We start from the raw sequence: 18,927 nt of genomic DNA, 5'->3' as shown, positions 1-18,927 counted from the left end.
TTTTTTTATAAGGTATCTCTTGGGATATCAGGAATTAATCGAAATGCCATCCTGCTCTGTGGGCAGGTATGAGAAATTGCAGGTAATTCTAAACCTACAGGTGGGCAGAACCCCAGAAGTACTTAATGTGATAGGCCGCTTGCCATAAAAATAGGATTTTTTTTTTTTTTTGGCTATATTCCACAGAGGGGGCAAAACCCGCCGGGGCGGAACCAAAGTTCGTCGGCGCGTGTTTCCGCCCGGCCCCGCCGAGGACGGACCGCGGGGCGGGCGGTGGCAGGGCGTGGGCGCCGCTCAAAGATGGAGGCGGTGACTGAGGGGAGCTGGGAGTCGCTGCCCGTGGCGCTGAGTCCGGGCGTGCTGCAGGCACTGCGGGAGCTCGGCTTCGCCCGTATGACCCCGGTGCAGGTGAGGGGTCGCCCCGGCCCCGCGGCTGTCCTGGGATGGGGAGGCAGGGCCTGAGGGAGGAGGGGGCCGGCGTCTGTGGGCTCGGCCGCAGGTCGGAGCGGGCAATGGGCTCTGTGGCAGCGAGGGAAGTCGCTGCCCTCGGCCTTCCCGTCACTGTCTCTGTTTGGGCAACGCTTACAGAGAGCTTTGGTGCCTCTGTGGGGTTTACTTCCACCATAGGAAATTCAGCCGTTCAAGTGGTATTTCTCTGTTTTCAGTCTGCAACCATTCCACTTTTCATGAATAACAAGGATGTCGCAGCAGAAGCGGTGAGTGCTCTTCCCTAGTGCAGTTCGTTGTTTTTCTTAGTTTGTCTCTGGAGCTGGGAAAGGGCTGACTCTGTTTCCCTTCCTGCAGGTAACAGGCAGTGGCAAAACCTTAGCGTTTGTAATTCCTATACTGGAAATCCTTCTCCGACGGGAAGAAAAATTAAAGAAAATGCAGGTAAGATGAAGTTATTTCGTTCTGAGTATGTTTTTATGAAGTACCAATAAAGTTTGATGACTTCAGGAAAAGTACCGATAAGGAAAACTGCATACATGTAAAATGACTGTGTGCGCAGCTCTTTGGTATAGTAACGATAAACTGTTTAAAACTTGAAAATAAATATTGGGGTGCTTTCTTTGCACTTAGATATAGCTTTTTACTTGATGTGATCAACCTGTTGGTTTCTGAGCTGTTAGAAAAGTGTCTTAAAATATCAAATACAATGGTGTACTGCAAACAAGAGTCTTTGAATGCTTTTTAGTATCCATTGACTTTGAATATGTTTTAGTGTGCAGAGAACTTGCACTGTTATTTGCTATTAAATATCATTATTAGATGCTGTTCTTTGAGCACAGGTATTTTGCATATTGGTAAAATGCCTCTTTCTTAAATATTTTCTGTTATTTTGTATACTTTATTGTATTTCTATGGAAATGTTTTGTCTAAAACTAGAATCATAAACATGGCCTATATTCACTTATCTTATAAGGGAGAATTTTGCCCAATTCTTCCTTCTAGTCTGTTATTTTCCATAAATTCCTTTTGTTTTTCATGTGCAGGTTGGGGCTATAATTATCACACCAACGAGAGAATTAGCTATTCAAATTGACGAGGTGCTGTCACATTTCACAAAACACTTCCCCAAGTTTAGGTGAGTGAACTTCAGGGTTGTCATGACAATAGTTCCTTTTTCTTTGGACTTCTGTCATTCGTAGACTAGCAAAACTTAAAGATGACCTAAATCTTTCTGTTTTATTGTTTTAGTCAGATTCTTTTAATTGGTGGTAGGAATCCCATGGAAGATGTTGAAAAGTTTAAAGAACGCGGGTGAGTTGATTGTCAATGATTTTTATCAATGCTTTGCAGCTGTGGTTTTCTCCTTGACTTTGGGGCTTTCAGATTAGGGCTTTGGTCTTGATGGTGGTAAAATGTGATGGTACTGCATGAGTATGTTAGGGTGCATGCTGAGGAAATTGTGGATTCTTTTCCTTGAGTGAGATATTGCACAGTGAGGCAATAGGAAAGGATCATGTATGATATCAGTACCATTTACATGCTGTTTGGGTGAAGAACGTGCAGCATGGTGAGCTGAAAACTGTCTTCACTGAATATTTCAGTTCCTTTTTTGTAAATGTTGTACTAGTGGTAGGCTCTAGTGAGATTGAGAGAGTGCTGATGAATAATTTTCTGGAACTGTTTGGTGTTGATATCAATGATGAAGCAATCGTATTTGTCACTGGCTTTTGCACACAGGTACCAAATATTTCTTCTACCTGATAGTTGCTTTATAGTTGCTGATTATATTCTAAACTTCTATTACCACAAATGATGTGCTTTCACCTGAGCATTTCTTCTCCCATCAACATAATGTCTGCAAGTCACTGAAATTTGAATACACTTAGAGGTGACAAACTGAAATGCTTTTATTGATGAATGCAGTCAGTTTGAGTGCAGGTTTGTGCTGTGATAATTATGTTAGCAGCTCCCCAAAAGCCCTTACCTTGCGGTTACACAATTGCTGTGTGTCTTGTTCACAAACAGTGGGAACATCATTGTAGCTACACCCGGCCGCTTGGAGGATCTATTCAGAAGAAAAGCAGATGGGCTGGATCTAGCAAGTTATGTGAAGTCCCTTGATGTCTTGGTATTAGATGAAGCAGACAGACTTCTAGATATGGGCTTTGAAGCAAGGTATTTAAATAATAAATTCTAGTAATACTTGTAAAGTTTTAAATGAGTTCATATATGATTGGTGTGAATGAGCGCAGCCTACAATGACCTCTATAGTTAGATTTGTTTTGGTTTTGTTCTTTTACCTCTCTTTGCTCTGTAGACTATATAAAACAATTACTAAGAGGGGAAGAGAATCAGGAAAAGTTGTTCCTTGATGAATACAGAGTTTACAATTTCTTTTTCTTAATGTATATTAGCACATGCTATATTAATGCTTGATTAAATATCATTTATGCACTGGAATATCTTAAAACACTTTAACAAATAATCTTTGATGACTCCTTTCTCTTAAAGTTAAGATAATTAGCTCAATAGAAGATGCTCTATACTTGGCACTCTAATAAAAGCTACTTTGTTTATAAACTCTTACTTCCAATGATTAAGCTTCTTTCTGAGGGAAGTCTTGGGACAGTTATGTTTTACATGTGCTTACTTGCAGTTTAAATACCATTCTGGACTTTTTGCCCAAGCAGAGACGGACAGGTCTGTTCTCAGCAACTCAAACTCAAGAGGTGGAGAACCTGGTGAGAGCAGGTCTTAGGAATCCTGTCCGCATCTCGGTGAAAGAGAAGGGAGTGGCAGCAAGCAACACACAGAAAACTCCAACACGCCTGGAGAACTATTATATGGTGCGAACCTCTGTACTTTGTGATAGATCCAGGAAAAGGAGAGGGAACAAGAAACCATCAATAAGTTTTTAAGTCTTGGCTGGTTAGGATCACAGTAATAGAGGAACCAGAAGTCTTGAAGGCATAAAGCTCTTGCAGATTCTCTGAAGATAAGTAACCAAGCTGAGGAGAAAGATCTGACTGAGCAACCCTGTTTTCTCCTGCTCTGTGAGCTTTATTTGGCTGCCCAGTAGTTGTAACCTTAAACTAGCTGCAGTGCTGTGGCTTCTTGACCTGCTTATAGTGAATGGTATGGGAGGAGAATTTGGCGAAACTAATGTGGGAGAGGTATTGGGGATGGGAAGACTGGGAGCTTAAGTATTTGGTTTTGCTTAAAACAAGATACATGAAAGAGTAATATTGCATGTGTTGAACTGTGGTACAAATGATCAGTATTAACAAATTATGCCCATAGGCATTTATCCGTGCACAACGAATGGAGGAAACTGGCAGATCACTTTGTATCAAGTCCATTTTCTTACTTTTTTTTCTTCTTTCTTTTTTGTAGATCTGCAAAGCAGATGAAAAATTTAATCAGTTGGTGCATTTTCTTCGACAGCACAAACAGGAAAAACATCTAGTCTTTTTCAGGTAATTCTATTTGTGTTTCATTGTGAAAACGGTATGGCGTTTTATTACTTGAATTCCAAAACTGTGCCCTGTTTGGACAAGGACACAGCCATTTTAAAAGTGATTCACTTTAATAGATGTCTTGTAGAATATGGTGCCTAAGAAGAGATTGATCATTGCTTCATGTCAGGATTGTATTGAACTTTATTACGCGAAACATAAATTTCATATGCATTTTTAAAGTAAGGCATTATAGGTGATTATATGTCAATTGTAAAAATGATGTACATATTTAAGTAAAAATAGGTGATAGTGTATATTTTTGAAAGTTCTCAGACCACTCTGGCTTGACCGTCTAAATCAGATTAAAAATGCAGCATAATCTTTTGCTTTTATGTCTGTCTTTATCACAACAGCACATGTGCCTGTGTGGAATACTATGGGAAGGCTTTGGAATCCTTAATTAAACAAGTAAAAATAATGAGCATTCATGGGAAAATGAAACACAAGCGTAACAAGATTTTTACTGAGTTTCGGAAACTCCCAGGGTAAGAACGTATGAATAGGCTAAACCAGCCAAAAGTAAAAATAGTAAGGGATGTGTAATTTGTCTGATGAAGTTATTCTGCCACTTAAGTGGTGGCATGCTGAGGAGAAGGGTGCTACTAGCTGTTTTTGAATATATTTATAATAACAGAAACTATGCTTAGGTACTCAAAGAATGATCACAAACAAAGTGAAAATGTGACTGGAGCGTTTAGATAATCCGTGTGGCAGCATGGAATGCGGAGGGACATGGATTTAGGATATCCTGCAGCCCGGGACCCTCTGGAGTTTGGCTGCTTGCTGGCCAAACGTTCGCATTGTGAAGCCCGTCACTACTGCTGCTATCTGTGCTACTGTTTTAACTGGGCACACTGCAGTGTCACGTGTTACAATCACACATTAGCCTTCTTGTATGAATGTACCATTGGTAGGGAACTGGTAGTGAAAATAACCTCTTCCTGATTGGTAACCAGAGTGGAAACCCGGGATACTATTTTAATAATATATGAACAAGAATATGGCAACGCAATGCTGTAATTTACCTGCAGAAAAGTGTTCTGTGTCAGCTTTGCAGTGTGTGCTTAAGAAACTCTCACCCCATTAGGTGTCATTTTTTTTATTGCAAGGGACCTGAGTTTTAGCATTTTATGTTATAAGAAAAATAATTGCCAACAGGCTGGAAGAAGAGCTGTTTAAAATAGCATGCTAAAACTGTCATTCTCTTAGGTCTTTTACTAAAACATTTATAATATTACATTCAGCAGTTGTGGATGCAGTGGTAATTTAAAATAGAATTTATAATAGGGAATTGATTTTTTTCTTAATGATATGTTGGCTGTAATATAAATCACATTCATAATAACATTTTCATAATGTTATGTAGAATTTTAGTTGGTAAAAGCTGCAACTACCTCCAAATATTTTGTCTCTTTTCAAAAAACAAGTGTTTTAAAACTTTTTGTTCCTCATTCTCCAGTGTAGATGCCGAATACATGGTTGGGGGGACACTGGTTCTTCTCAAATGACGGGTTAATGAAAATATGATTTTTCTTCTTTCTAGTGGCATTTTAGTTTGCACTGATGTCATGGCCCGTGGCATAGACATTCCAGAAGTACACTGGGTTTTACAGTATGACCCACCTAGCAGTGCAAGGTACAACTTGAGATCTTAAAAAACTTTACTCTACTTGTGGTCATGTCACTGTACTGTTTAGATATAAATTGGGAACATGCAACTGCAGAAAACACGTTTAATTGCTCCCTGGAAGTTAGTCTGAGTGAACACACAAAATAATGTATCAACAAGGGAGGCTGGAACACTGCAATTTTTGTTGTAACTGCTGTGAATTGAAATGACTGTGTTGTATGTGCGTAAGTCAAATGGGCGGTTGCAACTTATATTTGTGTAAAGAGGCACATGGTATGAGAATATCAAATAATGAGAGGTGAGACACTAGGGTGAGTGAGAACAGAGATGAGAATGGGGACAGAGCTCTTCAAGGAATGATACTTTGAAAGTTCACGTAAAAGGTGCTTTTCCGTGTATTTTAACTTCTGTAATTCTCCCTACAACACGCTTAAACTGTATCCCCAAAACAGATCCCCCCGTCTTAGTATCTAGTCCTAACAGTGGAGTGGGACTGTTGCACGTATTGCATCTTACTGGTTCCTGCTGGTTCAATTCAGAAGTATATAGCACTCTGTATTTTCCATTCCGTCAGATTTCCCGTTTTGCTGTCTGTCTAATGCTTTAAAATCAGACTGAGCAACTCCTGTTAAGTTAGCGCTGTGTTGTGTTGTTTCAGTGCCTTTGTGCATCGGTGTGGTCGAACAGCACGGATCGGCAATGTGGGCAGTGCGCTTGTATTTTTACTTCCCATGGAAGAATCTTACATTAACTTTCTCTCAATCAACCAAAAGGTTAGTAGACTTTTGTTCTAGCCCAAAGCAGGAAAGGGCAAGGGGACACGCTTGCTGATAGGGATTTTGAAATCGGAATTTGTAGGGCTTAAGGTCATATGCATAGGTAATGTTTTAGCAGAGGTTCATAATTAAAAAAAAAGACAAGAGCTGCTTATTAATCACCAAATGCAACTGTTAGAAAATGACTGCTCCTGTTAGAACACGATTGCTCCCAGTGTTACTGTGTTTGTAATGTGAGCATGTGATGCATCAAGTAAGGAAAGGCTTTTCCTTTCAAAGATTGAGTATTTCCAGAAGGGCAGTGCTGGCTTACACTCCTACCCCCAACCCTGCCACCACCAGTTTGTGTGCTGCACCTTCTGTGCTCTTTATGTTCAACGTGAATAATTTCCTGTGTCTGGTCCTGCATTTGTGGGATTAGTTGTTTAAATTCTCTCTAGTCCTGCTAATGAGAACGTAGCTTGATAAGGCATGAGACGAAGATGTTGCCTCTCTGGAGCTGCAGCGTGCGAGCTCTGTTGCTGGGTTAGGGTGACAACGTGGGGCTAAACGGTGGAGTGTTGAATTGACTAAGGGGGAAAGGTCTCAAAGCTGACTGAAGATTTACTGGGGAAGAAGTGCATGTTTGAAGTTCCACAGTGCATTTTAAATAATTCAGCTGAATTTATCCTTTGTTTTGTTTTTGTTTTTTTCATTTCTTTTCTGGTTTTCAGTGTCCCATGCAGGAAATGAAACCACAGACCAATGTGTTAGATCTTCTTCCAAAACTGAAGTCTATGGCCCTAGCTGACAGGGCAGTGTTTGAGAAAGGGATGAAAGCGTTTGTGTCTTATGTCCAGGCTTACGCCAAACACGAATGTAATCTGATCTTCCGAATAAAAGGTAATTGCCAGCAGTGGCCAGTATCTTTCACTGTTCCTTTCAGAAGACAGTATTTGGTTTGGCAAAAAACATAGTGTTATTGTCCACAAGCTTCAACTACGGATTCCATTTCTCAAAGTTATGATCTGCTGCATCAGACTCTGATAAAACTATTTTTTCCAGCAACTTGTTTCTCGTTGTTTTCAAGAGAAAACATTTAATTATCAAGTTTGACCAAACTGACATAACATAAATAAAAGTGCCTTTGTTACTAGTATTAAGTATAGAATGCAAACAACACAATAAGATAATGTGTTTTTTTTTTTTTTCTGTGACTTGCTAAGTTAAATTAACTTTTTTAGGAAACTGACTGTAAAAATCTTTATTTTAACAGATCTGGATTTTGCTAGCCTTGCCAAAGGTTTTGCACTGTTAAAAATGCCAAAGATGCCTGAACTAAGAGGAAAATGTTTTCCAGACTTTACTCCAGTCACTGTTAATACAGACTCCATCTCATTTAAGGATAAAAACAGAGAAAAACAGAGACAAAAGCAATTAGAACAACAAAGAAAAGAAAGAGAGGAAAATGGAGGCAAAAAGAAATTCATAAAGAACAAAGCCTGGTCAAAGCAGAAAGCGAAGAGGGAGAAGAAAAAGAAAGTAACAGCTAAAAGGAAGCATGAAGAGGTAAACTAAGCCCGTTCTATTAAACTGCATGTGATTACTGTAGCACAGGTACATACTTTCAAATGTCAGAGAGCCATGAGATTTTAGTTTGATGGAACTGATGAGTGTAGATTAACTTTTCAGGATGTTGACAGGCAAAGCTTAACAAAATGAGAGAAGCTTTTTAAAGTCCACCACTAAAACAATTTCTCAGCACTCTGATGCTGGTCAGTAATGCTGGTAGCACAGATTTTTATTTCTCAAAGTTCCAGCAGTATGGCATGATGGTGGCCCATACTTGATTTATTTTTTTTTCCTCTCTGCTTTTTTCAATTCTCAGCAAGTGTAACTGAGAATTAGATAGTTTCCTAGATAGAAACTGAGGATTCTTTCCTGCTTAGAAACTCCTGGCAAAATCTGAGTTGTAAGCTTCTCTTGTGGTCAGCTGTATAGAATTAAACCTTTTTGTTGTGTCTAATTTGCTATTTTTCAACTGTCAACAGGGCTCTGATATTGAAGATGAGGATATGGAAGAGTTGCTGAATGACACAAGGCTCTTGAAAAGATTAAAAAAAGGAAAAATTAGTGAAGAAGAGTTTGAGAAGAGACTAACAGGCAGCCACAGTCGACTCAAAGCAGAAACTGTTGCTGATTTAGAGTCCGAAGGTTGACAGTTATTCTAACCACACTTCTACGTTAAAATACTGCCAATTTCAATAAAACTGTATTTTTATATCAAAATAACAATGCAGAGAACAGAATTGATCTAGTTTTTTCAATAAAGAGACCTGGTGTCCACAAAGACATACAAGCAAGCCTGCAAGAACAAAGCTGAAAGCGCGTTGGCATGGCATGGCAGGAGCTGCACATTTCCATTTGCACCCTTGTGCATTTTTTAATTTTGATTTTTTTTTTTCAGGTACGTACCACAGATCAGTAAGTAACAGCATACCTCAGAATGAGTTTGAATACATCATAAGGTATTTTATTTTACAATACCAAAATATTCCACCCATCCTTAAAATAATTTATTTTAGGGCTTTAGAAGCTGTAGTAACTTTGGGATTTTTTTTTTTTTTAACAGTGGTCCATCCACATGTAATGTTTTGCTTTAAAAACTCAAGGCTGGTAATTGCATTAATCCTTATAATGTTGTCTCCTTGCCACGTAACTTGTACCATCTTCCAAGTTCTTACAACTGTGATCGTCATTGAAGAAGATGATACCTCCTGTACACAAGTCCTCTGTCACAGATAGAGTTTAATAAGTTCATCACTGACAGCTGATGGAGTTAACACACCGAGGTCTGTGAACAGTAACGTAATTAGCGATGGTGATGTGTAGTCAATCCAAGGATGCTCCTCTGTTAGATTCTGACTTGTTTTCAGAGTGTCTGCTTTGTACTAGAAGGCAAGGGAGACCATTAGTTATTACACAACTGCAAGTTAAAACCTCTTACAGGTCTTGAGCAGATGTTTGTGGTAAAACTGAAGGAAATCAGTTAGTTTAAAATGAGGCACAGGCTCGTGCCACCTTGGTTTTGGCTGGTTTATCTTCTTTATAAAGTACAATTTGTAGTTCTGAAGTGTATTGATTTAGCTGTTTCTTGTCCTCAGCTGCTCCTGCACCGCAAGGGAACTGCTTCAGGAACTAAATGTTAGTATTACGATAAATTCTAGCTGCCTGACATATGACTAACAGAGAGCAGCTCTGCATTATGTGAAGTAAGCTACACTAGAGAGATACAGACAAATGTGAAGACATGCTTAGACAAAAATTTTTCATGGACATGTAAGTGTGCATCTTAGCTGGCTAAGATGTAATTTGAATTTCTCTTACCTTAAACTTATCTGGGACATCCTGCTGATTCAGAGGGAATAGCCTTACAAACTTGAAACTTTCCGCTACCACATAAAACGGCTTATTCTGAGCTTTGGCACACACAGCAATTTGATTAGTGCCAATCTGTGGAGACAGATGGAAAACAACGTACAGACTCAGTGCTAGCATGACATAACCTTGCCCAGTTTCCAACAATAAGTAGACGTTTACTGAATAACATCCAAATAGAAAAGATTTTTCAGAAAGCCTTGAATTATTCAAAGAAACCAAACTTTAAAAGTCTAGAGTTTACAGAATGATGTAATAAACTCACTACCTATTACCTTGTTAATAATGCCTCCGCTTTCAACTACACCTTCAGCACCAACTAACACCAGGTCCACTTTCTCCATAATGTAGCTGTTCAAAGGGGGGAAAAAAAATCCAAATCTTACTGGGTAATACAACAAATGACTCACTCAACAGAACAGAAATTAGTAATTCAAACAGTCTTTTACTTTACTGAACTACTTTCATCTACCTATGTAAGTCCACGGGCTGTTACACATCCCTGGAGTGAACCTTCATCTGTTTCCCAGGCAGGAATACTAAGTAATCGTATCTTCTCCAGCCACACTGGACCTTGGCAATTGTGTAAATGCTGGAAGAAGTTGAAATCTGACTAGGAATGATGCTCAGTTACAGGATGTGGGTGCCTGTGATAAGATACTAACTACAGTGAAGTGTAACTACACTGTAATAACCTCAGCCAAATCCACAGGATGCTCCTCATCCCCAAGTTCTACATTTAGGTCTGACTCCATTTTTCATTCTAACGTGAACACCAAATACTTGTTTTGTAGCAGGCATATTCTCTTAATTGGGCACCTAGAGGTGTAACTTGTTTAGCTTGTTTGACGACTATGACAAACTAAGTAACAACCTCTGTAGATTGAACATGTGTCTCGGAAACTTACACATAACACTATCAAAATAAAATTGTGATGAACAGTATTAAAATTTAATGATCAGACTTACCCAACGGCAGCATCCAGAATCACAGTCACAGGAATGTTCAGCTTCCTCAAGGCTTTTGCCATTTTTTGACTATTAAAAAAATATGTTTGAAACTTAGAAGTCTGTTTTTTTTAAAGACAAAGCTAGAAAAATACTGTTCTCAAAGACTGAAACCCATGACTGCCCATGTTCCCTTGTTTGTAGTTTTGGTTTTATAGTTTAGGATGCATTGCTGGAAGTCATTTCAGGGAAGCTAGAAAATTGTGTATCAATTGGCTGAATGTCCTCGATTCTAGTGAAAGCTGGGTTAGCAACTTGTTATCCGTGTACAGGATTTACTGTTTCATTTATGCAACAATGTAGGCTCTGAGGAGGGAAAGCGTGCTCTCCTGCTAGCAGCAATATACTTTATTTGGCATCTTCAAACAAGGTTGTTAGCTAAATGTGGTTGAGGGTTTTTTTGTTGTTTTTTTGTTTTGTTTTGTTTTTTGCTATGCTTAAGATAATACTGATTATTTTAGCCTACTTTTCAAGCAGTCTACCAGAAATCAGGTGTCTCCCATTTCCCAAGGGAAATGTAGGTTGCCTGGCACTGATTCAAAATTTGGAAACCTTTGAAGAAAACCTAGGTAAGACTCTTAGGAGAATATTTAGTATTGGAAACTACTTGCCAGTATTGTTTTTTTTTTTTCACTTGTCCAGAATACTGTGACTATATTAGCGACGATTACCATTTAAAATGCTGCAAATGAGCCTAGCCACTCTTCTTAAGGTATGACAGATTTGATGCTAGCTGGAACTTACCATGTTAATCAAGATAAAACACAAATTAATGAGTACTTGCCCTGCTTGATCTGGCTGTGATTCAGTAACATAAACACTGAATCGCTTCTTTGACTCAACAGCTGCTTCCAACACTCTGAGGACCACTCTTGAGTAGGCGTGTGTCAATATTCGCTGTCAAAAAAAAATATCAGACATTACTTTTTGCTGAGCTTTGGGAAACCTTTACTCTTGTTAATGGTGTTATGGCTTCTATGTCACACAACTGTCCAACATTAAACAATAATGTGTGTCACTTGTATTCTATGAACCATAGGACAGCAAAGCAGTCTGTGAGCTGGGCTTTCTGTGGCCGAGGGGTGATGGTCTAGTACTTTAAATGGAAACTTGAAGCTGTGACTCCTCAGCACCTCTTAGAAGTAGAGCACGAGTTAAAGTTGGATTGTGTGGAAACCAAAGTAGGGGGGGAGGAGATGAGTCTTGAGAAAATAAAATGAAAGGTGATGTTACACCTATATACTTGCAGAAGCCACCATCAGACAATGCTGGTGTGAGTGTTAGTAAACTTTGCTCCCCTCCCCTTCTGTTTTTCCATTACTACAAGCAGCAGAGCACCGTAATGAGAGTGACCCTGCCTCGGCATACTTACGGCATCGTCTCTGATGAAAGGATGACACAGCTTGGCGATTTTGTTCCTCGAGAGAGAGACTTTCCTGAGGAAGATCTCCCCACGTTCGATCATGATTTCTTTGCACTTGGAGTAATCCTGAAAAACAGGGCGATATCTGCTGTCAGACAGGAGGGTCCCTCCATGGCAGGCAGCACAGCCGGGCCGGGGGCGGCTGCCCTTACCGAGTACTCCAGGGAGGTGAGGCTGATGAAGCGCAGGAAGAGCTCCCCGCCGGAGGAGACGGCCACCGAGGAGTCCACCCGAGACAGGGTGTTGATGGCGGCCAGCAGGCTGCTCCTCAGGCCCTGGATGGTCTCACCTGCGGAGAGGCAGAGCTGTATGGCCGGGGCCGAGCCGGCGCGGCCCTCGCCGTGGGGCGACACGGGGCAGAGGGGCGTCCCCGTCCCGCCTGGAGCTGAGGGGGTATCCGGGCCCACCTCTGTCCTGCTTGAGGAAGCCCAGCAGCGCGCGGATGGCGGCCACGGCCGAAGCGACGTCGGGGTCGTCCCTCAGCTGCGCCCGGAAGGTCTCGATCAGGTCTGCAAAGCAACGGGGCGTGTCAGGCGCGGCGCTGCCCCGCGCCCCCCGCCCGCTCCCCGCTCCCCTCACCGTCCGTGCTCATGGCCGCGCCGCTCAGCTCCCCGCTCGGCCGCCGCCGCGCCGCCCGCCTCGCCTGGGCGTGGCGCCGTCCCACGGACGCGTTTGGATGACGTAAGCCGTGCCGTGGCGTCATTTCCAAGCGCCGGGAGCGGCCGGTACCTGCGGCTGGGCAATGAGCGCGGGTGAGGCGGCGCGGGAGGGAGCAGCCGGCGGGGCTCGGCGCCCTCGGCCTTGCGGCGGCTGGTTCCCCGTGTCCCCGCCGCGGGCTGGGATCCGCCCGGCTCCGCTGAGCTGCCAGCGGTCCTGGGAGAGCCCCTCTGCGCGGGGGCCTTCAGCCGGTGGCGCTCGGCCCTCGCAGGGAGCCTGGAGTGACCCCGCCGTGTTGTGGCTTTTTCAGATGACGAGCTGAGCCTGCTGGTCATCGTCATCGACACCAACCCGATCTGGTGGGGAAAGAAAGCGCAAGGAGAAGCTGAGGTACCTCCTCTGGGTGTTGGTGCTTCTGATAGTGATTTCTGAATGAAAAAACTTATTATTTAAAAAAAAAAATCTTAATAATTAGGCAACAGGTGGGACTGGTCTTTGATTTCTGAGCTATGCCAATATTGTCTGCTAAAACGGATATAATGGATTTTAGAATACTCTTTTAAATATAGCGACCCAGCATTGTGTACTTTTCAAAGCTCTTTTCCTAATGCTTCCCATTAAGAAAGGAAGCTCTTCTGGTGTATTGAAACTCAAGTTCTTTAGTTACTTGAGAGATTTCTTCTAAGTTACTTAACTGTAAACGTTATTGTGCTCTACTTTCTTCTTTTTTTCAGCAGTTCACCCTATCAAAATGCATCGATGCAGTGATGGTACTGGGAAATTCACACTTATTTATGAATCGTACCAACAGGCTCGCTGTAATAGCGAGTCACACACAAGAAAGGTATAGTTGCATCTTAACAGTGTAAAGGTTTAAAGTACACTTTTCTATATCTGTGTCCTGATTTTCATGTTAGAATGAAGTATATAATTGAAACCAGGTTTAAAACGCATAATGTATCATTGTCTTAAGAACAGAAATTAACTAAAACTGTGTAGGAAAGAAGTAATTGATTTAGTGCCTTACACAAAGCAGCAAAAAGGTTTGTAAGACAGAAGGAAGATTTGAATAGACTTTCACTTAAAAATATATGGGGAGAGGGAGAGAGGGGATGGTAGAGACGCAGTGAGCAGGACAATGCAAGTAGCAGAAGTTTCCTGTTTAGTGGATATTCCCCAGATATTCGTGAATCTCGGGATCTACCCCTAAGTGCAGGCATGGTATCTATTTGCCATGTGCCTTGAAAGAGGGGAGGTGAATTTGGGTTTTCCTCCATTTTGGGTTTGAAGATTACCTGCCTTATATGGTCTCTTTAATGTCTAAAGCATTAAAATTATTTGAAATTAAACTTCTGAGTATTGCTGTCTAAAGCTGATTAGTTCATGGTGTTTTTTTCTTACAAGGTTAAAGGCAAAACATGAATACTATGTTTTTTTCCTGTTTCAGCCGTTTCTTGTACCCTGGGAAGCGTTGGGCTTTTGCAGACCTCTTTGGAGATGGCGGTAGCTCCATGGAATCTAATTGCTCTGGTAGCAAGGATGGAAAATATGAATTGTTAACAGCAATAAATGATGCAATTGCAGAAGAGATTAAAGACCTCATGACAAAAAGTAAGGAAAACAAAATTCTAGGCTTAATACACAGAATTGCAGAACGCTTGGACTCTCAAGGAGTTATAGGAATTTCCTTTATTTTGATCATGCAAATTCTATGTTTGAAATAGATTAGTTTATTATGCTTGACACTCCAGCCCTCCGCATTAATACCATTTGCCAAAGATAAAACTTGTAGTATTTGGTATAGTCAGGTTCAGCAACTGTTTTTATATACAAAAGTAACTTTTGCAACTCTTCTTGTATTGCAGCTGACATGAGGGGCCAGCAAACAGAAACCCTGTTAGCAGGATCACTTGCTAAAGCGCTTTGCTGTATCCTTTTCATCATGGAATCTTCAAAGCCTTTATGTAGTTTTAAGATTGTTTCTTATAATATTAAGTATACTTCAATATAGGTTTTACTATTCCTGTTCTGTCATAAGACTCAAAACTGAAATGTCTGCCTAATAACTGTGGGTCGTGTATTAAGATGTGTGTTGGCTAAGGTGGTGAATACGTGGTGTGGATAGGAGTTATTGCCAAGAACAGAATGTAGATTCCTTAATGTCAGCTAACGTAGATATCAACAGGATGAGCAAAGAGGTAAAAGGTAACACCTCTTCTTATGTTCTGAGTAGTTACTTAAGTGTTTGAATCAGAATAACATTTAAATACCTAAGTACACACAAACAAATATACATATGTTTTGACACACCTCCATTTCCCAAATTGGCAGTAATAGGTACAGGTTTATCCCGATCATTAAAAATTGCCCAGTTTAAACTAGGTCTTGGTCACAATTAGAAATAAAGGACCTGATCATTGGTTCATATTCTTGTTCTGATTTTCTATTGCATGCAAGTGAAATGAGTAAAACTGAAACTGGAATCTCTTCAGAGTAACTGGAGCTTGAGAGGAACTTGTTTGAAGTCACAAAATGTACAAATCCTCTTCCAAATGGATGACCTGCAGAGCTGTGATGATAGTTGAATTCCTTACTCAGTTTTGGTTTTCCTCTTCTATAATCACAAAAAGTGCTATTTGTGCAAATAGTTTTGCAAGGAGCAGATTAGACTACAGTCAGCTATGCATTTCAGATCACTTTAATCAGTGAGAAATACCATAGAAGTTGTGATACGTGTTTCAAGCAGTGGGTTGGTAATGAACGACTCTGAACATTTCTTTCTTGATTGACATCTAACTGCTTTTGGACAATAAATGAAACGGGTCTACTTTCATAACAAGTCTAAATCAGTCTATGTATACTTGCCGAATATTTTTGCTGCTCTCTGTGCCACTGGGACTTCAAAATAGTTCATATACGTATTTTAACTGAATGTTAGATATTTAACATCTGAGATGTTAAATGCTACAGAATTACAAGGGCAAACTACAGGTGACAGAAGCAATGTACTCATGTATTTCTTTTTCTTTGCAATATTTAGCCAATCAAGAAATTAAATCAAGGATTTTGGTAAGAACTTTTGTTGTCAGTTTTCTTTTAGTCTTGAAATCTGGTGATATTATGCAAGTTAACAAGTTTGAATTGCTTTATTTAGGTCATAAAAGCTGCAGAAGACTGTGCGTTGCAATATATGAATTTCATGAATGTGATCTTTGCAGCACAGAAACAGGTGAAGCCGGCATTTCATTTTGATAGATATTATCTTTTATTAATGTGCAAAGATAACAAAATGGTTCATTTCTCTTATGATTATGATCTAGTTAAAGACTCCTTGAAGTGAAGTCTGTCGTGGCCAGGGTGAAAGGTGGTAACCAAGTTTAAAAAAAAACATAAAGGGTTTGCTAGATGAATTAAAGATTATTGTGGAAGCACAGATAGTAGCCGTTTGTCCCTCCTTGCAGGTAATGTCTATGAGGTACCTTTGATGATAGTTCTTTTATTACCATGCATTAGAAGGGAGATGCTGGAAATTTGGATTTGTGTTCCTATCATGTGAAAGAGCTTCCCTATGGGTGTGGTGATCCTGCAGCTGTAAAAGCATGTGCATTTATACGTGGAGCGTATTTATAGCAGACACAGACCATGACAGTAACACTGATGAGGCTACAATGGTCCTAGTGGAATCTGTTTTTTCATGTGTTTTGTCTCTTTTCTTGCAGAGTATTTTGATTGATGCCTGTGTCTTGGACTCTGATTCAGGTCTTCTACAACAGGTACAGACTTCCTATTCTTATTTGCTGTTTACGTTTATTTGTAGATACGCGATGCTATATAGTTTGACATGTTCTTAAGTTCTCTTCTTGCCTTTGTTTCAAGAGTGGATGTGGAAATATGTTCAGTGAATCTGACAGTTCCAACATGCAGGCTTTGAGCAGTATGTGGATATTTTAAATACCCTGTTAATCTCGTAAACCATAACAATCTGATCACGCTCTCTGCTTTCCAGGCTTGTGACATTACGGGTGGCATATATTTGAAAGTACCCCATATGCCATCCCTTCTGCAGTATTTATTGGTAAGTCATTTAAAAAACACTTGTGTTTTTCCTGTGTTAGACTTGAAATCTGACTGACTTCATTGAGAAGGTAAAACAGCAGTACCATTCCAATTTGCAAAATATTTTTTCTGTATTCATGCAGTGGGTATTTCTCCCTGATCAAGAGCGGAGATCACAGCTTGTCCTTCCACCTCCCGTTCATGTTGACTACAGAGCTGCATGCTTCTGTCATCGAAATCTCATTGAAATTGGTTATGTGTGCTCTGTGTGCTTGTCAAGTAAGTTTATAAATATTTAAGAGTCTGATTTCTTACGTTCAAATGAATTGTTTTAGTGAAAGCTGATTCTTTTTATTTTCCAGTATTCTGCAACTTCAGTCCTATTTGTAGTACATGCGAGTAAGTGTTTCTTCTTCTTGTTTCAAGGGTGGGGGTGGGAATACGTCCAGTGTATCTGACAGTTCCTTTTTTATGTTGTTTCAGGACTGCTTTCAAAATATCATTGCCACCTGTCATGAAAGCTAAGAAGAAGAAATTAAAGTTAGCTGTGTAACAACATTATGCATATACCTCCTCCAGTAATTCCATGAAATGGAACGTATGTGAGAAATTGATGATGGCACTTTTTATTGGATATGAGAGAGAACTGTATGCAGTTACTTCCTCTTTCTTAAGGGATAAATATTTAAATCATGTGTTTTCTACACAGTCCTTTAAGTAACAAATCATTGTATTACCATGTAGCCTGTGCTGTTCTAAATACTAATTCGGAATTCCAGAAGTTACAGCCTGTTAAGAGACAGATGCTGTGAAGTAAAAGTTATTCTGGCCGTGGCAAAGTTTCACGCTTCCAAGTTATTTTCAAAGACAAGAAAGCTATGATTATTTTTTTTTAATGTTAGTGTAAAGGTAAGAATGATAATTTCTGGTGTGTAGGATCAGAACCTTAGCACTATGTTATTCAGGGACTTCAGCTGCTTGCTAGCTATTGCTAGCAATTTCTGGACTGAGTTTGAATATCAATTTCAAAAAAGAAAAAAGCCAACATTGCTAAGATGGCTTAGAACCCACTTTTTTTTTTTTAAGGTGCTAATTCCCCTACATGTGCACTCATCTGTATTCATATGCCTTTGTACTGTCTTTGTGGTATTTCTTTCTCAATTGGGTATCACTTAATTTGTGAATAAAAAGGTCTCCCTTTGTTTAAAGTAACTTCAATAAATGCAAACTAGCTGCTTAGTCTTTCAGGTTGCATTTTGAAACTGGAAAACAAAAAAATATAAAAATATTTTATGTAATGTGGCAGCAGGCACACTTTTTTTTTTTTATGTGGTTTTATGTCTGACATTTGGCAAGAAGGAATGCTTTTGGATTGGTGTTTTTTATGTCAGAACAGGAGGCTATGCTGTGTACTTCTGAACGTGGCTTTAGTTTAAACAAACAAAAAAAAAAGATCTTCCACAGGTTACTGTATAATTTGGTGGCTCTACCTCTTGCTGGTAACTGATGTTCTCCTGTAAAGAATACAGAGAGTAATTGTTTCCTGTATAGAAAATGACAAAATTTTTTTTCCCAAGACGTATACAGGAATTTATGTCATGTCTTGATAATTGCATCAGCTTTTTGTCCATGTAACAGTTGTAATAAGTGCCAGTCTTCTGCGGGCTTGGTAATTGCCAAAAGCCATTTTGTTTGAAGGCTGTATTTATAATTTACTTTGTATAAAACGTTTGTAATAAAACTTTTTTCAAATGCGGTTAGATAGTGCTGTAGTAGGTATTTCTGGGGCTGAGCTACATGGCCTTGTTGCAATTTTATTGTGTGAAAGCGGGACAGCACTAGCTGGCCGTGGATGAAGTGCCTGAGGGAGGAGGCGGCCTGTGTGGAGTGAGGGGGAAAGATCAGGGGCAGACAGGTCAGGGTTGCCTTGGTTGACCCCGCTTTCGGCTCTGCGGCCGCTCCCGGGCGGAGGGGGACGTGAGGCGGCCCCGC

At 40.2% G+C, this 18,927-nt stretch overlaps 3 protein-coding genes across 6 annotated transcripts; 2 read left to right on the top strand and 1 right to left on the bottom strand.

The window, feature by feature from the left end:
- Nucleotides 1–244: 244 nt before the first annotated feature.
- On the top strand, nucleotides 245–9,679 carry DDX55 (DEAD-box helicase 55). Of its 2 annotated transcripts, none has more exons than XM_074605938.1 (15): nucleotides 245–408; nucleotides 666–716; nucleotides 805–891; nucleotides 1,494–1,585; nucleotides 1,699–1,761; nucleotides 2,476–2,625; nucleotides 3,107–3,296; nucleotides 3,844–3,926; nucleotides 4,322–4,453; nucleotides 5,512–5,604; nucleotides 6,257–6,371; nucleotides 7,088–7,256; nucleotides 7,630–7,922; nucleotides 8,405–8,567; nucleotides 9,518–9,679. In XM_074605938.1, the coding sequence occupies exons 1-15, from the start codon at nucleotides 301–303 to the stop codon at nucleotides 9,553–9,555; spliced, it is 1,827 nt and encodes a 608-aa protein (XP_074462039.1). In that variant the 5' UTR covers nucleotides 245–300; the 3' UTR covers nucleotides 9,556–9,679. The 2 variants fall into 2 exon arrangements, with proteins under 2 accessions (XP_074462039.1, XP_074462038.1); XM_074605937.1 differs by lacking the exon at nucleotides 9,518–9,679 and adding an exon at nucleotides 8,821–9,158 and having other exon boundaries at nucleotides 247–408.
- Nucleotides 7,547–12,894, bottom strand: EIF2B1 (eukaryotic translation initiation factor 2B subunit alpha). Its single transcript, XM_074605942.1, has 9 exons — nucleotides 12,802–12,894; nucleotides 12,630–12,731; nucleotides 12,375–12,511; nucleotides 12,172–12,288; nucleotides 11,584–11,696; nucleotides 10,761–10,829; nucleotides 10,067–10,142; nucleotides 9,741–9,866; nucleotides 7,547–9,304 (listed from the first exon to the last, which is right to left on the bottom strand). Exons 1-9 carry the CDS (start codon nucleotides 12,812–12,814, stop codon nucleotides 9,149–9,151), a joined length of 909 nt encoding a protein of 302 aa, XP_074462043.1. The 5' UTR covers nucleotides 12,815–12,894; the 3' UTR covers nucleotides 7,547–9,148.
- On the top strand, nucleotides 12,891–18,691 carry GTF2H3 (general transcription factor IIH subunit 3). 3 transcript variants are annotated; one of them, XM_074605939.1, is made up of 13 exons: nucleotides 12,891–12,974; nucleotides 13,190–13,269; nucleotides 13,614–13,723; nucleotides 14,327–14,490; nucleotides 14,745–14,807; nucleotides 15,055–15,084; nucleotides 15,920–15,948; nucleotides 16,034–16,108; nucleotides 16,599–16,652; nucleotides 16,886–16,954; nucleotides 17,079–17,214; nucleotides 17,298–17,334; nucleotides 17,419–18,691. In XM_074605939.1, exons 1-13 carry the CDS (start codon nucleotides 12,965–12,967, stop codon nucleotides 17,486–17,488), a joined length of 927 nt encoding a protein of 308 aa, XP_074462040.1. In that variant the 5' UTR covers nucleotides 12,891–12,964; the 3' UTR covers nucleotides 17,489–18,691. The 3 variants fall into 3 exon arrangements, with proteins under 3 accessions (XP_074462040.1, XP_074462041.1, XP_074462042.1); XM_074605940.1 differs by having other exon boundaries at nucleotides 12,922–12,974; nucleotides 13,617–13,723; XM_074605941.1 differs by lacking the exon at nucleotides 12,891–12,974 and having other exon boundaries at nucleotides 13,155–13,269; nucleotides 13,617–13,723.
- The last annotated feature ends 236 nt before the right edge of the window (nucleotides 18,692–18,927 follow it).

Source organism: Larus michahellis, chromosome 13 (assembly GCF_964199755.1).
Source record: "Larus michahellis chromosome 13, bLarMic1.1, whole genome shotgun sequence".
In the NCBI taxonomy this organism is placed as follows: Eukaryota; Metazoa; Chordata; class Aves; order Charadriiformes; family Laridae; genus Larus; species Larus michahellis.
This window is presented reverse-complemented; position numbering and strand designations above follow the sequence as displayed.

What these genes read in the sequence shown, in the direction of transcription:
- EIF2B1 (XM_074605942.1), bottom strand. An exon ending in ATTCTGGATGCTGCCGTTGG is followed by an intron (nt 10,143 to 10,760) that starts GTAAGTCTGATC and finishes CCCTTTGAACAG; the next exon opens with CTACATTATGGAGAAAGTGG. An exon ending in GCGGAGGCATTATTAACAAG is followed by an intron (nt 9,867 to 10,066) that starts GTAATAGGTAGT and finishes CTGTCTCCACAG; the next exon opens with ATTGGCACTAATCAAATTGC.
- GTF2H3 (XM_074605939.1), top strand. An exon ending in ACTTGCTAAAGCGCTTTGCT is followed by an intron (nt 14,808 to 15,054) that starts GTATCCTTTTCA and finishes CAGCTAACGTAG; the next exon opens with ATATCAACAGGATGAGCAAA. An exon ending in TCTTTGCAGCACAGAAACAG is followed by an intron (nt 16,109 to 16,598) that starts GTGAAGCCGGCA and finishes CTTTTCTTGCAG; the next exon opens with AGTATTTTGATTGATGCCTG.
- DDX55 (XM_074605937.1), top strand. Translation starts at nt 301, where the DNA reads ATGGAGGCGGTGACTGAGGGGAGCTGGGAGTCGCTGCCCGTGGCGCTG. An exon ending in GAGTTTCGGAAACTCCCAGG is followed by an intron (nt 4,454 to 5,511) that starts GTAAGAACGTAT and finishes TCTTCTTTCTAG; the next exon opens with TGGCATTTTAGTTTGCACTG. An exon ending in TCTGATCTTCCGAATAAAAG is followed by an intron (nt 7,257 to 7,629) that starts GTAATTGCCAGC and finishes TTATTTTAACAG; the next exon opens with ATCTGGATTTTGCTAGCCTT.